General features: G+C 40.0%; 1 protein-coding gene across 3 annotated transcripts in view; it reads left to right on the top strand.

The window, feature by feature from the left end:
- Positions 1–1,713: 1,713 nt before the first annotated feature.
- Positions 1,714–15,180, top strand: part of CAPS2 (calcyphosine 2) — a 54,017-nt gene continuing 40,550 nt past the window's right edge. For 2 of the 3 annotated variants that reach the window (XM_059683661.1, XM_059683663.1), the window contains exons 1-6: positions 1,714–1,806; positions 2,073–2,182; positions 8,308–8,357; positions 10,349–10,394; positions 10,473–10,598; positions 12,449–12,625. In XM_059683661.1, the coding sequence (XP_059539644.1) occupies positions 2,102–2,182; positions 8,308–8,357; positions 10,349–10,394; positions 10,473–10,598; positions 12,449–12,625 (480 nt within the window). In that variant the 5' untranslated portion in view covers positions 1,714–1,806; positions 2,073–2,101. The remainder of the gene's footprint in view (positions 1,807–2,072; positions 2,183–8,307; positions 8,358–10,348; positions 10,395–10,472; positions 10,599–12,448; positions 12,626–15,180) is intronic. The other variant, XM_059683662.1, reaches the window with a different exon arrangement.

Raw genomic sequence — 15,180 nt, 5'->3', positions numbered from 1 at the left:
TCTCATGAGTTCCCTCAGTTTCAGAGAAGACAAGCCACTGAGGTGAACCTGGAAATGTGAGGGTATGAATATTGTTGTTTTTCATATTGGCACATGAATTATAGTTATTTTAAATGACCTATAGTTATTTGAAGTGGCTATAGTAGCGACTAAGATATAGTTGTGTGGCTGATGGGTGGTGAAAAGTCACCTGGCTGATTGTTCACCACCCTTGTCTCAACTTGTGTTTGTTGGCCACTAATCAGCATGGCAAATACCAACAGCTTCTTGTGATGTGATGACAAGCAAACAACAACCTCCCTCCTCCCACCAAACTGATAACAACTTTAAAAAGCTCGTCTTTGCAAAATTGATCTGTGAAAAGCAAGCTGGCTGCTAGTACTTTAGGACTATTTTTAAATCAAATGATTTATGTTTTTAGAATATGTCTACTATTGTTAAGTCTTCCTGACTTCACTCTACCAGTAGAATTCCATGCTTAGGACATAGGGTTTTTAGAGGAGGGGGCTATGACAATGGTGTGAAGGGAATCGTATAGACACTTTATTAAAGAATTGGTATATCTTTCAGGTAAGAGGATTTCACGGGACATGAAATGAAACTATTTTAATAATGATGGTGGCTACCATGTATTGAATGTTAATGGTGTTCCACATGATACAAGAGAAACAGAAAGGTGCTAACATTAAGCTCATTTTACATGTAAGAAATGTTGGCTCAGAAAATTTAAGTTCTTACCCAAGCTTACGTTATGGGAAAGAGTAAAAAATGAGGATTTGAATATCAGCCAGTGTGACTTCAAGAAATATGGGGAAGGTGGGAGTAAGGGGGAGAAATCAACCAAAGGACTTGTATGCATGCATATAAGCCTAACCAGTGGACAACAGACAACAGGAGGTGAGGCCATGAGTGTGGGGGTTGGGGGGTAATAGGAGGATAAGGACGCACATGTAATACCTTAATCAATAAAGAAATTAAAAAAAGAACTATGCCATACTATCTTTCTTTAAAAACAAAACAAAAATATTTTGCTATTAAAATAAATTCAGGTCTAATAGAAAAAGGAGGTATGAATGAATAAGTAAACAAAAATGTATACTTGGTAATATAAGGGTAAATATTCAGAATCTGGATGACTGAGATATTCATATGTTTTTTATTTTGTACATGTTTGCAAGCTGATTATTTTCACATTCTTTTGCTAGCATTTTTGCCGATCACCTCAGAATTACCAGTTGAATCATTCACTCCATTTTATTCTTTGTATTAGATAAATAATACTGCTTGCTACAAAACATTTTCAGCAGTCTCCTCAGGCAAAGTTAACACTCAAGAAAAGTTCGGGAAAAGAGTAAAGAAAATAAAACACTTTGTGGTAGAGAATAGGTACCTGCATTAGTTTCCTATTGCTGCTCTAAAAGGTAACCACAAACATGGTGATTTCAGGCAATATAAACTCGATATTTTGCAGTTCTGGCGGTCAGAGGCACAAAGTGAACTCTGCGGGACTGAAGTCGAGGTGTCAGCAGGGCTCTGTTCTTCTGGAGGCTCTGAGGGGGAATCCAGAGCCTCCTAGAGGCTGTCTTTTCTGCCTCCTAGAGGCTGCCTGTGACCTCTTCCTCCATTTTCAAAGCCAGCTGCAAGCACCGTGCTCCTCTATGACCTGTGCTTCCATCCTTACATCTTCTCTTTCTCACTGTCTCCCTTTTATAAGGACCCTGTGATTATATTGGACCCATCAGCTGAACCAGGGTAATCTCCACATCTCAAAATCCTTAATCACATCTGAAAAGTCCTTTTTGTCAGGTAAGGTAACATATTCACAGGGTCTGATGATTAGGATTCGGACATCTTTGGGGCGGGTGGCGGGGCAGGGCTATTATTCAGACTAGTATTGACCCCATAAATGTTGCCTCACATAATGGAGTTGCTCCACAAATAGTTAATTTTGGCGAAAGAAGGAAAGTGATTGACCACATGTGTTTTTTCCATATAATATTATTATGTAATTTGTAAATGTATTTAAAATTTGAGCAAGAATTATACTTTTATATATTTTATGTTTTCCAAAGTGTATTACACAATCAGTACATGAACGTGAATGGATTTGGAGGTTAAAGGAGTTGCTGCTTCTCCTAGGAGTCAAACTCAGTCATTCTCTGGAAGAAGGAAGCCACTACAAGTACGTGTGCTATATAATTTCCCTCTTGAAGAATGAGTCGTTAAATAATTTTCTTTTTTTTATTTTTTTATTTATTTTTATTTTTTTATTGTTTTATTGCTTAAAGTATTACAAAGGGTATCACATATGTGCCCTTTTTTCCCCCCGCCCTTGACAATTCCCTGGCCTCCCCTACCCCCCCAGTGTCTTATGTCCATTGGTTATGCTTATATGCATGCATACAAGTCCTTCAGTTGATCTCTTACCCCCCTCCCTCCTGCCCCCCAACCCTCCCCGGCCTTCCCGCTGCAGTTTGACAATCAGCTTGAGGCAGCTCTGCCTCTGTATCTATTATTGTTCATAAGTTTATAATGGTCTTTATTATCCATGAATGAGTGAGATCATGTAATTTTCTGACTCCTTTCTTGAGAAATTATGACTCCTCACACTCACAAATATTTAGGATCAATATTTCCCTGATTAGAGGAATTGAACCACTAAACTTGAAGATAATCATTACTTGAAAATTGGTCACTGTGAATTTAGTTTTATTTTAAAATATTAAGCTTAATTACTATTTTCTTTTTGTTATTTTAAAAATTATCTGTGCATGTGTAACTAAAATATAAAAATAAGACTAAGAGTAAGAAGAATAAGATATCTATGTATACATTTTGTGTTAGCTGTGAAGAAGAGAATCTGGGCTTCTGTTATTAGGAGTTCTGTTCTTTTCAACTTTCATAATATCACTGTTGTGCATATCCTTAAGTAAGTACAAGTTTAAAGCTACATTGTTCCTGTACCCACTACCTAATTGGGTATACATAAAGTTTAGTTTAAAAACACATAAAAGTTACGTGTATTTTCTTGCTGTTCTTATTCCAAATATTGAATGCCTACTGCTTGTCAGTGACCTTGATAAATATTTTGATAGCTTGCATCACTTGATTCTTACAATAAACCATTGAGGTACGTTTATTTTTTTAAAAATATATTTTATTGATTTTTTACAGAGAGGAAGGGAGAGAGATAGTTAGAAACATCGATGGGAGAGAAACATCAATCAGCTGCCTCCTGCACACCTCCCACTGGGAATGTGCCCGCAACCAAGGTACATGCCCTTGACCGGAATCAAACCTGGGACCTTGCAGTTTGCAGGCCAACGCTCTATCCACTGAGCCAAACCAGTTTTGGTGGTACATTGTATTTTTACCTGCTTTTAAATATGGAAGAACTCATGGATGGACCTGGAGAACATTATGCTAGATAAAATAAGTCAGTCAGAGGAAAACAAGTACCATATAATTTTACTTATATGTGGCATCTAATGAACAAGGTGAACTGACAAACATATAGAGAATAGGCCGAGGGCAGGGGGATGTCCGCCTGCGGGTAATGGGCCTAACTGGCAGGCAGACATCCCCCGACGGATCCCAGACTGCGAGAGGGTGCAGGCCAGGCTGAGGTACCCTCCCTCCCCAGTGCACAAATGTCCTGCACTGGGCCTCTAGTTAAAAAAATAAAAATGAAAGAAGTGAGGCTCACAGAAACAAGTGACTTGTCAGAATTTTGATCTCCAGTTCTGACTTCAAGATCTGAGTTCTCTACTGTCTTCAGCCATCTCCTCTATAACAAGTTGGTGCTTTGGGATTCTAATGGTTCACAATATTGTGTTAAATCTGAAGTAGTTGATAATTTTAATCAAATCAGCCCTTCTTATTAGTCAAAATATCAAGTACAGTTTTATAGTCTTTCATATTATCATTAACATATCATATTACAAACTGTTTTCCAAATTTCTAGGAAAAGCTCATGGTTTAAGTTCTTAAAAAAAAAAAGATTTCTAAAATCACATTCTTTCTCCTCAAGTAATAGCTTCCTTTAATCTTAATGTCTTATCTCTCTATTAGAAAGGTCCAGCTCTGGTGTTGGATGTAGGGGACAAGTACATGTTTATCTTAGAACTCTAGATCCTCCAGAAAAGAAAAAATAACCTCAGGTATCCAGGTTATTGTTTCTCAGAGCTTATCAGCAAAGTATTACCTTTTTTTTTTAATCAGCTACCATTTCTGGAGTGCTCTAAAGGTAGAATTAAAAGTGAGAAATAATAATTGCCTGGCTCCGTGGTTGAGCATCAACCTATGGAGGTCACGGTTTGATTCCTGGTCAGGGTATATGCCCAGGTTGCAGGCTCAATCCCTAGTGTGAGGCATGCAGGAGGCAGCCGATCAATGATTCTCTTTCACTGAGGGGCGATCAGGCAGGCAGGTGAGCAGTTAGGGGTGATCAGGCAGGCATAGGGGTTAGGGTCAATCAGGCAAACAGAGCAGTTAGGGGTGATCAGGTAGGCAGAAGGGTTAAGAGCGATCAGGTAGGCAGAGTGGTTAGGGGTGATCAGGCAGGTAGGCAGGCAAGCGGTTAGGAGCCAGTGGTCCCAGATTGCAAGAGGGTACAGGCCAGGCTGAGGGACACCATCCCCACCCCAACCCCCTCCCCCTCCATGCAGAATTTCATGCACTGGGCCTCTAGTTTGTAAATAAATGAGCAGGCCTGTGTTCCCATAAAACTTTATTTACAAAAACAAAGCTGGGCCATAGTTTGCTGACTCTTGGCCCTGGGGTTTGATGAGCTATAATTTATTGTTATTCTGGATTGGCTGGTACCAAATTGGCTAGCACAAAAGAAAGATAACTGCTATTTAAAAAACATTTATGCCTATGACTTCAGAAGACTGTAAGTCCATTAAAGTACTTTCTGAGAATAATAGTTATGATGATCATGACTATGACAACCACAGCTACTAGTATATTCTATTTAGATGTTCACACTACCGATACATGATGTCACAATGTCTCCCAAACACGATAAAGAAAATCTTTGATGTGTGATGAAAATGTGCTGCTATTTTAGCCTGATATATATATTTTAAATTGTATTACTATAATAAGGTTAATTAAATGCAATTAATTAATATCCTATCTAATAAAAGAGAAACATGGTAATTAGTGTCACTCCGCTACCCTTCCCATTGGCTAATCAGGGCGATATGCAAATTAACTGCCAGCCAAGATGGCGGTTAACTACCAACAAAGATGGCGGCTAATTTGCATACTGCAGGCAGGATGGGACAGCAGCGCCATTCTGCCTGCCCCGCCGCCATCTGGGCCTGCTATCTGTGACCTGGATAGCGGGCGACCCCTGTGCGACCCGACCCAGGGCTGGCAGGCGTGACCCTGGCGGTCTGCCAGCTGTCACGCCCCCAACCAGCCCTCCGGCTGGGAGATCCGGGCTGGCGGGGCGACTGCAACCGCCAGCAGTTTCCCCGCCAGCCCGGATCTCCCGCAGCAGTCACCCCTCCAGCCCGGATCTCCCACGGGAGATCCGGCACTGGTGGGGCGACTGCTGCCCGTCAGCCATCAGTCAAGCCCCCAACCGGCCCTCCCACCAGGAGATCTGGGCTGGCAGGGTGACTGCGACCGCCAGCAGTCTCCCCACCAGCCCGGATCTCCTGCAACAGTCGCCCCGCCAGACTGGATCTCCCACAGCAGTTGCCTCGCCAAACTGGATCTCCCGCGGGAGATCCGGCCCTGCTGGGGCGACTGCTGCCTGTCAGTCACCAGTCACGCCCCCAACCAGCCCTTAATGTGGTATACAGGGAGATATTAGAATAAGTTTAATCACTTTATCAGTCATTATTTGCATCAGTGTTGTTTTTACATCATGAGTTTTTTGTTATATCATTTTATTATTGTTTATTTATTAATAAAATTATGTATTATTTTCATATACATTGTACTCATTTCCTTTTATCTCTCACACTTTTATTATAGAGAAAGGGCAAATAGCAACATTAAAATATTTCCTCTAATTAATTCCCTTTCAATGTGCATGAATTTCGTGCACCAGGCCACTAGTATAATCTAATAAAAGAGAAACATGCAAATTGACTGCACCTCCGCTGTGCCCCAAGCCATGCCCACCAGCCAATGAGAGCGACTATATGCAAATTAACCCAACCAAGATGGCGACTGGCAGCTACGGACCTGGAGCAAACAGGAGGCTTGGTTGCCCTGGCGATGGAGGAAGCCAAGCTTCCTGCCTGTCCTGGCCCAGCTGTGGCCTCCACTCAAGGCAACAAAGTTTCAATTATAGAAGATAAATAAATTCCAGATACCTGCTTCCAGCCAGCCTCCACTGTGAGCTTGGGTAGCTGGGGGCCATAGCCAGCCTACAAACAGACATCAGCCCCTCACCCAGACTGGCCAGGCACCCCAGCAGGACCCCCCTCCCTAAAGGGGCTGTGACCTGGGTGAAGGGCTGAAAATGGCCCTCAGCCCCTCACCCAGGCTGGCCAGGCACCCAGTGGGACTCCCACCCTGAGCCGGGACACCCTTCAGAGCAAACCAGCTGGCCCCCACCCATGCACCAGGCCTCTATCCTATATAATAAAAGGGTAATATGCAAATTGACCCTAACAGCAGAATGACTGGGAATGACTGGTCACTATGACACACTGACCACCAGGTGGCAGACGCTCAATGCAGGAGCTGCCCCCTGGTGGTCAGTGCGCCCCCACCGGGGGAGCTCTGCTCAGCCACAAGCCAGGCTGATGGCTGCCAGTACAGCGGTGGTGGCAGGAGCCTCTCCCACCTCCTCAGCAGCACTAAGGATGTCCAACTGCAGCTTAGGCCTGCTTCCCACTGGCAAGTGGACATCCCCGGAGGGCTCCCAGGCTGCCGGAGGGATATCTGACTGCTAGCTTAGGCCCGATCTCCCAGGGAGTGGGCCTATGCCAGCAGGTGGACATCCCCGAGGGGTCCCAGACTGCATGAGGGCACAGGCTGGGCTGAGGGAACCCCCCCTCAAGTACACAAATTTTTGTGCACCAGGCCTCTAGTATTATATATTTATTTTTGTTTCATTATATTAAATACATACTTCTATTTAAATAATCTTGTGATTTTATGTTTCTACATTTTGACTATTTGTTAGAATATTATTGAAAGAATACCATTTTGAAGCTGACACAGAGCCGGATTTGTTTTCTCTTACTCTTATGGTATATAATCTTATATATAATCTCTAACTTGCTATCAGAATAAAAAAATGACCAGTTATGTAACATTTCAGAATAAGATATAAGCAATAATGGGTGAATTGTTTTCTGTTTTTATTAACTTTAACTTTCTCTAAGACTCATACTTATTTCTTATCACTGTGGCTAAGTTCACTGTACTTTTCTGGTCTTTGTACACTTTTCTTGGCAATATGATTGAACATTTACAAACATATACATGTATATATTTGTCACTTCTTTGCTTACTATTTTCCCCATAACCTTTCAGACAGGGTCCAAGTTCCTTAACTTGTATTATAATGTAACAACTCTGAACATTGCCTTCTCACTCTATGGATTTCAACCCTTTCCACTGCTAACTTCTGCCTCTGGGTGGTTTCAGCACAAGTTGCTCCTCTTGGCTGGAGCAGTTTTTTCCCTTCTCTCTCTATCTGGCCAATTCTCCTACACATCCTTCAGAGATTCATTTAAACATTACTTTTTTGTTTTTGTAAAAACTTTGTCAAGTCCCTAGACTAGGTTGGATACACATGCTCTGTGTAGCTTCTCTGTCATAGCACTTATTTTTCACATTATTGTTTTTATGAGTGAACTAGAGTCCCAATGCATGAAATTTGTGCAAGAGTAGGCCTCCCTTCTCCTGGCTGCCAGCACTGGCACCCAGGACCCAGGCTTCCTTCCCTCTGGCTGCTGGTAGGCAGCCGGCACCTGGGATGTGGGCTTCCCTGCAGCCTCCGGCAGACACCTGGGACCCAGTATTCCCTCGCAACCCCGGCTTTGTCTGGAAGGACAGAAGGACATCCGGAAGGATGTCTGGTCTAATTAGTATATTATGCTTTTATTATTATAGTTGTTCTCTGCAGCAGGTGGATTACCACGTAGGTAGGAATTATCTATATTGCTTATCAATCTATCTCTGCTCTCAAACACAGGGCTTAATCAATATTTTTTATATAAAGTTTAGTGAGAAACGTTATAATTAACCTTATTGCATTAATCCATTGCTTATCTTTTAAAGTATAAATAAAGAGTATATGCACATTGATTCTATTTTTTTTTTTAATTAAAGCAAGGATGGACTTCCAAATCATGGGCCATACAGAATCCTTGCCGTCCTGTGTAAGTCACATTTTTTTCACATTTGAACTGTTTAATGAGCAAATATTTATAATATACCGACAAAAAATAAGGCAAAATTATATATACATGGCTATGATTGTAAACCACAGAAAAATTTATATGCAGGTAGGTGGCCTAAAATTACTATGTCAAGATTAACTGAAATAGCTCTTCTATAGGATGATAGATGGGATTAAGGGTAATACTTTTCTTGTTTTTGCTTTATTTAATATTGTTCTTCTGTATTCCTGGAAAAGTTTAAATATTGTTTCATTTAGAAAATTTAGCTAATTGCATTTATTAAAGAAATATATAAAATTTTGCATTTTATAACTAGGATAGTCAAAATGAATTTGATGGGAACTCTATCTGTACTTGTATCTTGAGGAGTATGATTTTATTTTGAACTAGAATACATTGACTTGTTTTATACTTTATATTTTACCCTTTTAAAATTTGGAAGTATGTATGTCCTTTCAAGTATTTTACATTACAGGGCATTCTGGAAAATAGAAATTAAACTTAATAATTATGAGGCTGAGTCACATGAAATTGGCAAGTATCAGAAATTTCTTGTGGTTCTACATAATAGTACCTGTATACTCATCTAGACAGGGAATGGAGCTGGGTGCAAACATTAGATACAAGATGTTGAGTATGTAACAACAGTCAATTGTGTGTTGGTAAATGTTTTTAACAACTGGTTTTCTGAAACTCTACTATAAGATTAATATAAATTTTAATTGTTAATTATAAAGAATCTTAAGTATATTTTAAATTTATTATACATTTTACTGACATAAAGGATTTGTAGTAAGGAATTGACAAATACTGATAAAACTTATAAGCCCTTTATTGTAAATTGATTGTAATCAATTGATATAGCCAATTGATTATCACAGAAATATATATTTTCTTTTTGTTTTATTTTTAAATTCTCAGTTGAAGATTTTTTTTTTTCTATTAAATTTTAGAGTGTAGGGGAGGAGGGAGATGGGGGAGAGAGAAAAACATACCCGGGAGAGAGACACATCCATTGGTTGCCTCCTGAATCTACCCCGAGGATGGAGCCTGCAATGGAGGCACACACCCTTGACTGGGAATTGAACCTGCAACCCTTTGATCTTTGGGACAATTCTCCAACCACTGAGCCACTCCAGCAAGGGCAAGATATCTTTGTTTTTTGCTGAATTCTTTTATCTGTAGCCAACCTATGGTTGGAATTGATGGACTGTATAGTTCCAACATGAGTGTTGGTTGATATTTTTATTTATTGTAGGGTGACGTGAGTGATTGCTGGGTTGAATCAGGTGATAGTTTTGAATACTGCAACAATATTTCTGTTTGTTGTTATTCACAATGTGACAGTGAAGACGTGATACACTTTTAAGTTTTTTCTGCATTATTTATTTTCTCCACCACTTTTAAAGTCTCAGAAATCAAAAGTAATAAATCAACTCCTGATTCATATTATTTTGCCAATTTCTGTGTAAATAATACCACTGTGCTTGATTTCAGGCTACGTATAGAGCAGTGATGGCGAACCTATGACACGCGTGTCAGAGGTAACACGCGAACTCATTTTTTGGGTTGATTTTTCTTTGTTAAATGGCATTTAAATATATAAAATAAATATCAAAACTATAAACCTTTGTTTTACTATGGCTGCAAATATCAAAAAATTTCTAAATGTGACACGGCACCAGAGTTAAGTTAGGGTTTTTCAAAATGCTGACACGCCGAGCTCAAAAGGTTTGCCATCACTGCTATAGAGTAATATCATTGAACACAGAATTGGAAAGAAATGTCTACCATTATATTACTACACAGACATAAATAACCTCTGGCATACAAATAATAGTGAAGGATAGTAAAATCATTAGGAAGTAAACCATTGGCATCAGTGCACCATTTTATGTAAGATGCAGCATATATGATTTGCAGCTATTAAAGTCTCTTTTGGGCTACATAGATTTTTCTTTTTCTTTCAGGGTCCCACGCCTTGATTTGGGAAGCCTTGTTGACTCTGATGATGAGGTAATTTTATTTAATATATCAAACATTTGAACACAATATTATATGTAGCAGATAATAAGTTCACTTAATTTTTTTTAGGATGATTTTTCATATATTCCATTTAGAACAGCGCATATTCATTTTGACCCACCAAATCCATCTTCTGCTCTTGATGGGGACACACCATGTCAAATACCATATACTCAGCAACATCTAAAGGAACTGGTTAGTATTTATTTCTTATAACCAACATTCTGAATTATAGTGTGCATTTTAGCACTGTATTTAATCCAGAAATTTTATTATGTTTAACCTATGTTTTGTTCAGTTTAAGGATTTAACATATTAATATCCTAAACAATAATGTTGGTGAAGTAATTTTACTGTGCTTCACGTTTTTTCTCACAGAGGGATGTTATTATTAAAGTACCTTATAAAATTGGTAAAGCATAGGCTTATCCTAATAGGAAATCAGGAATTTCAAATTATGGCAGAATATTAGATCAGATCTTGCTCATTTAAAAACATAAGATTCGTTTCTTAGAAATTGACTCATTCTTTAGGCTACTAGTGTATTATAGAATAAATAATTCCAAGGTATCTCCTTGGGACATATTTGTACTTCACACAGTATTCTGTGTTATGACCATAAATTCTGACCAGTATCCTATGAGTAGGGCATGCCTTGCTGTCTTTGTTAGTCTTTCTCATGTAACTGTCTCTATTCAAGTTCTCATCAGTCTTATTTTGGGTAAATTGCACAAATAGTACCCTAGTCTGTTACAGTTTTGCCTGAAGCTTTGCCTCATCCTTCTCCTCTGGGTTAGACTTGGATATCCTAGCTAATAAAATGATATTATGCAAGTTAACCATCACTCCATCACAAAGATGGCAGTGCCCATAGATAAAAGATGGCAGCGCATAGTCCTCTCAGCCCCGCTGGGCTGGAGTCTCCCAGTCCCAAGGGGGCGACTGCTGAGAGCAGGCAGCATGAGCTTCCTGGCAGAATGCTTGCTTCGTCACTGTGGTGACGAGGCAAGTGTTCCAAGCTGGGCCATGGATGGGGCTCTGGCTAGGCCGGGGTGCGGAACGCTTGCATAAGAAGAGTAGGAACCAATGAGCTGAGCAGAGTCGAGTGGCCCCCTCATTCCCAGGCAAGGTCAAGTCCAGGTGGCCAGAGGTTGGAGGGGGTGGAGGATAGTGTGACAGGAGGGGCTGGTGGTGGAGGCACAGGGGTGAAAGCCAGCTGAGAAAGAGGAAGAAAGCCCTTTATTGGAGTTCCTGAGAACAGGGAGGGAAGTCGTTTGCATTTCCCAGCCACAGAATGGCCTCTGGCCAGGCTGGGGCGCGGAATGCTTCCATTGCTGTGGATGGGCCTCTAGGCCACGGAGAGCCTCTGGGCAGCAGGCACGGAGCGGCCGGGCCCTGTAGAAGGCTATTGGTGCACAGATTTGTGTGCAGGGCGACTAGTTATCAATAATTTTCAAGGGTTGTGCTGGCTTTTAAAGTGACTGTCCCTCTCTGGTCCATTAAGTATACCCTAGTGTTTGCCTAACACTTGTTTTAGGTTTCTCTTATCCACTCTGTTATGTCTCACTCCCATGGAAGTGTGGCAGGCGCCCAAATAATACCAGAAGATAAATATCTTAACATTCTGGAAATGGGAACCATCTCAGTATTAGTGATTTGTAATTCCTATGACCCTTCTGGAAGAAATGATTGACAGTGGAGTTTTTCTGGGGCAGGAAGAAAAGGCCTAAAAAGAAAGAAAAGTTGTTCATTGTCCTCTCAAATGATCTTAGTACCAGGGCTGATTATCCCTGGGAAACAAGCTATGGGCTTTCTGGTATTAAAGGCCAGTGCCCAATCTCAGCAGTTCTGTCTGCTCTGGTTGCTGTGATGCTGCACAGCTAAAGGTTTTAACTATCGCCTCTTTTAGGATGTAGATATAATTGTCTGTTTCTTACACTTAAATGCTAAGGTAAGTGATAAACATGTTAATGTTAGTAAGGCAATTAATAATGATTTTGATTTCTTTTTTCTGGTGGATAGCATACTTTTTCTATTTGTCTTAGGAGCAGGATATTATACCTGAAGATTTGCCAGCACCAACAAGCAAATATAAACTAAAATATCAGCAATACAAAACTGAAATGAAAGAGGGATATAAACAGTATTGTCAGAGAAATGCAGAAAAGACAAAATCAAATATCAGGTATCAACCATCTCCAAGAAACAAGACAGATAACAAGGTAATATATGAGGCTTTATAAAGTTATAATGAAATTTTGAAAAAGAGTACACATATTATAGAAACATCTTCTTGTCTGATATGTCTTGCTGTTAGTCATAATAAGTGTTCCCTGGTATTTTACTCAGATTAACTAGTTTATTCTTCACAATTATCCTAAAGGGTTATTGCTATCATTTTCAGATGTGAAAACTCTAGCCCAGCCGTGGGCAAACTACGGCTCGCGGGCCGGATCTGGCCCGTTTGAAATGAATAAAACTTTATGTAATGATGTTTACTTTGAATTTATATTAGTTCACACAAACACTCCATCCATGCTTTTGTTCCGGCCCTCTGGTCCAGTTTAAGAACCCATTGTGGCCCTCGAGTCAAAAAGTTTGCCCACCCCTGCTCTAGCCATATGACATGACCTCATCATCTTTTCTCAATTGGAAATTTTTCACTTGCCATGGATTGTAAATAAGACAGTATAGCTGTTTTTGATGTAGCTGCCTTGAATTCTGTCTTCCAGTCTAAATATTAAAGTTGAAAAGTGGTTTCAGATTTTATAATGACCCTCTTTTTTTCTTAAACTACCATTACTCCATGATTGTCTTCTGTCTTATTTTGGGAAATGTGTTTTAACATCATGAATTCCTAAAATTGTTATGCTTTTATTTAACACTAGAGACTCAGTGCATGAAATTCGTGCATGGGAAGGGGGTCCCTCAGCCTGGCCTACACCCTCTTGCAATCCAAGACCCCTAAGATATCCCTCTCGCAATCTGGGACCACTGGCTCCTAACCACTTGCCTGCCTTCTTGCCTGATTGCCCTTAAATGCCTCTGCCTGCCTGCCTGATTACCCCTAACTGCTCACCTGCCTGCCTGACTGCCCCTAACCACTCTGCCTGCCTGCATGATCTCCCCTAGGTGCTTTCCTGCCTGTCTGATTGCCCTTAACCACTTCTGCCTTGGCCTCTGCACCCAGTACCCAGGCTTCCCTCCTCCGGCCGGCCACAGGCATCTGGGACCCGGGCTTTCCTCCCTGTGGTCGGCTGCTGGCATCTGGGACTGCAGGAGGCTTCCTCCGGCCAACTGCAGGCACCCGTGATCATGGGCATCTCCCCCAGGCCAGCTGCAGGCACCTGGGACTATGGCTTTGTCAAGAAGGACGTCCGGAATGATGTCCAGAAGATGTCCGGTCTATCTGGTCTAATTAGCATGTTGCCCTTTTATTAGTATAGATTAAATAGGTGGAAATTCAGTAAGAGTAAAACTTAATGAATTTAGTGGCTTTCCAGAAGCATACAGGAGAGGTCAATCTTGAATTTTGGAAAGAAAGGTTTGGAAATAGTTTGTGATGCAACTGGACATAAAGAAGAGAACAGTTGTATACAATTCTTAATTCAGTTAACTTATTATAAAAGTAATGTATTTTCAGGGATGTTTGATAGTTATATTTGGTTAGTTGTATTTTTCTATAGGTAAAAAAGATTAATTTATAAGCATGGGTAGCACATCAGTTAATTTTTCTAATCCACATATAAATTATCTAGAATAACTAAATCACATGCTGTTTAGCTGAAAGCATAACAGCAAAAGTTATGGGGTTACTAGGTGTTCTTTATCTTAAGACAAAATTCCCAGATCCAAACAATGCACACAAGTATAATAATCTAGTGTCTATAATAAGCAGGATAATTTCACAATTTTTTCACATCTGATGAGAAGCCAGATTCTGCAGAGATTTTGAAGATTGGGCTGAGAAAACTTGCTAATGGATTTCTTGTAGGCTTGAGAGAAAGGAAAGATGAAGATTGGTGCTAAGGCTTTTGTTTTGAACAATTGAAAGGGTGGGGAAGACCACAAGGAAATATGGTTTGAAGAGGTTAAATTTAAGATACCAAGTGGAAATACTATGGTTCCCCCTATGTAAAGGTTAAAAACAAGCTGAAACAAAACAAAATGCTTTTCAATTTTTCAACTTAGACATAATGTAGAATGTCTGAAAGAAAATCTGACAAAGATATTAGCAGTAATAAATAAAGGTATAAAATATCCTCATACATTGATTCCTGATAGTTAATACTTGAACAAGATTCATTATTCATTCATTGAATAAATATTCATCAAGTACTTACTCTGTGTGTTCCTCTTCTGTCACCTGGGAACTGCAACGAAAAGGACAGGCAAGATTCCTGCTCTCATGGAAGTTATAGCAGGGAAGGCAGGCATCGAGTCACAAAGAGATGTATAGTAAGATTTCCTGTAGCAATCACGGCCATGACAACAGAGTAGAGTATGAAGAAAGATCTTGAAATCTATTAAGTTTTTCCAGTTGCAATCCTACTGGAACACTTTTGTTCTTCTTAAGGAAATATAGCACATCTTATATTCAGAGAAATAGTTAGTGTTTATCTCTTTAGAACCCCAAAGGATTTTTTTTTTCTGTTCATCAGATTATTTATTCACTTGATTCTTAGATTCACTTGTTGATAGATGCATATTTGTTGTTCATAATTTGTATCTTTACCTTTTTCTTCCTCTTCCTCTTCTTAAAGGATACCTTTCAGCA

Source organism: Myotis daubentonii, chromosome 2, assembly GCF_963259705.1.
Source record: "Myotis daubentonii chromosome 2, mMyoDau2.1, whole genome shotgun sequence".
Lineage (NCBI taxonomy): Eukaryota > Metazoa > Chordata > Mammalia > Chiroptera > Vespertilionidae > Myotis > Myotis daubentonii.
Note: the sequence above shows the minus strand (reverse complement) of the source record. Positions and strands in the feature narration are given on the sequence as shown.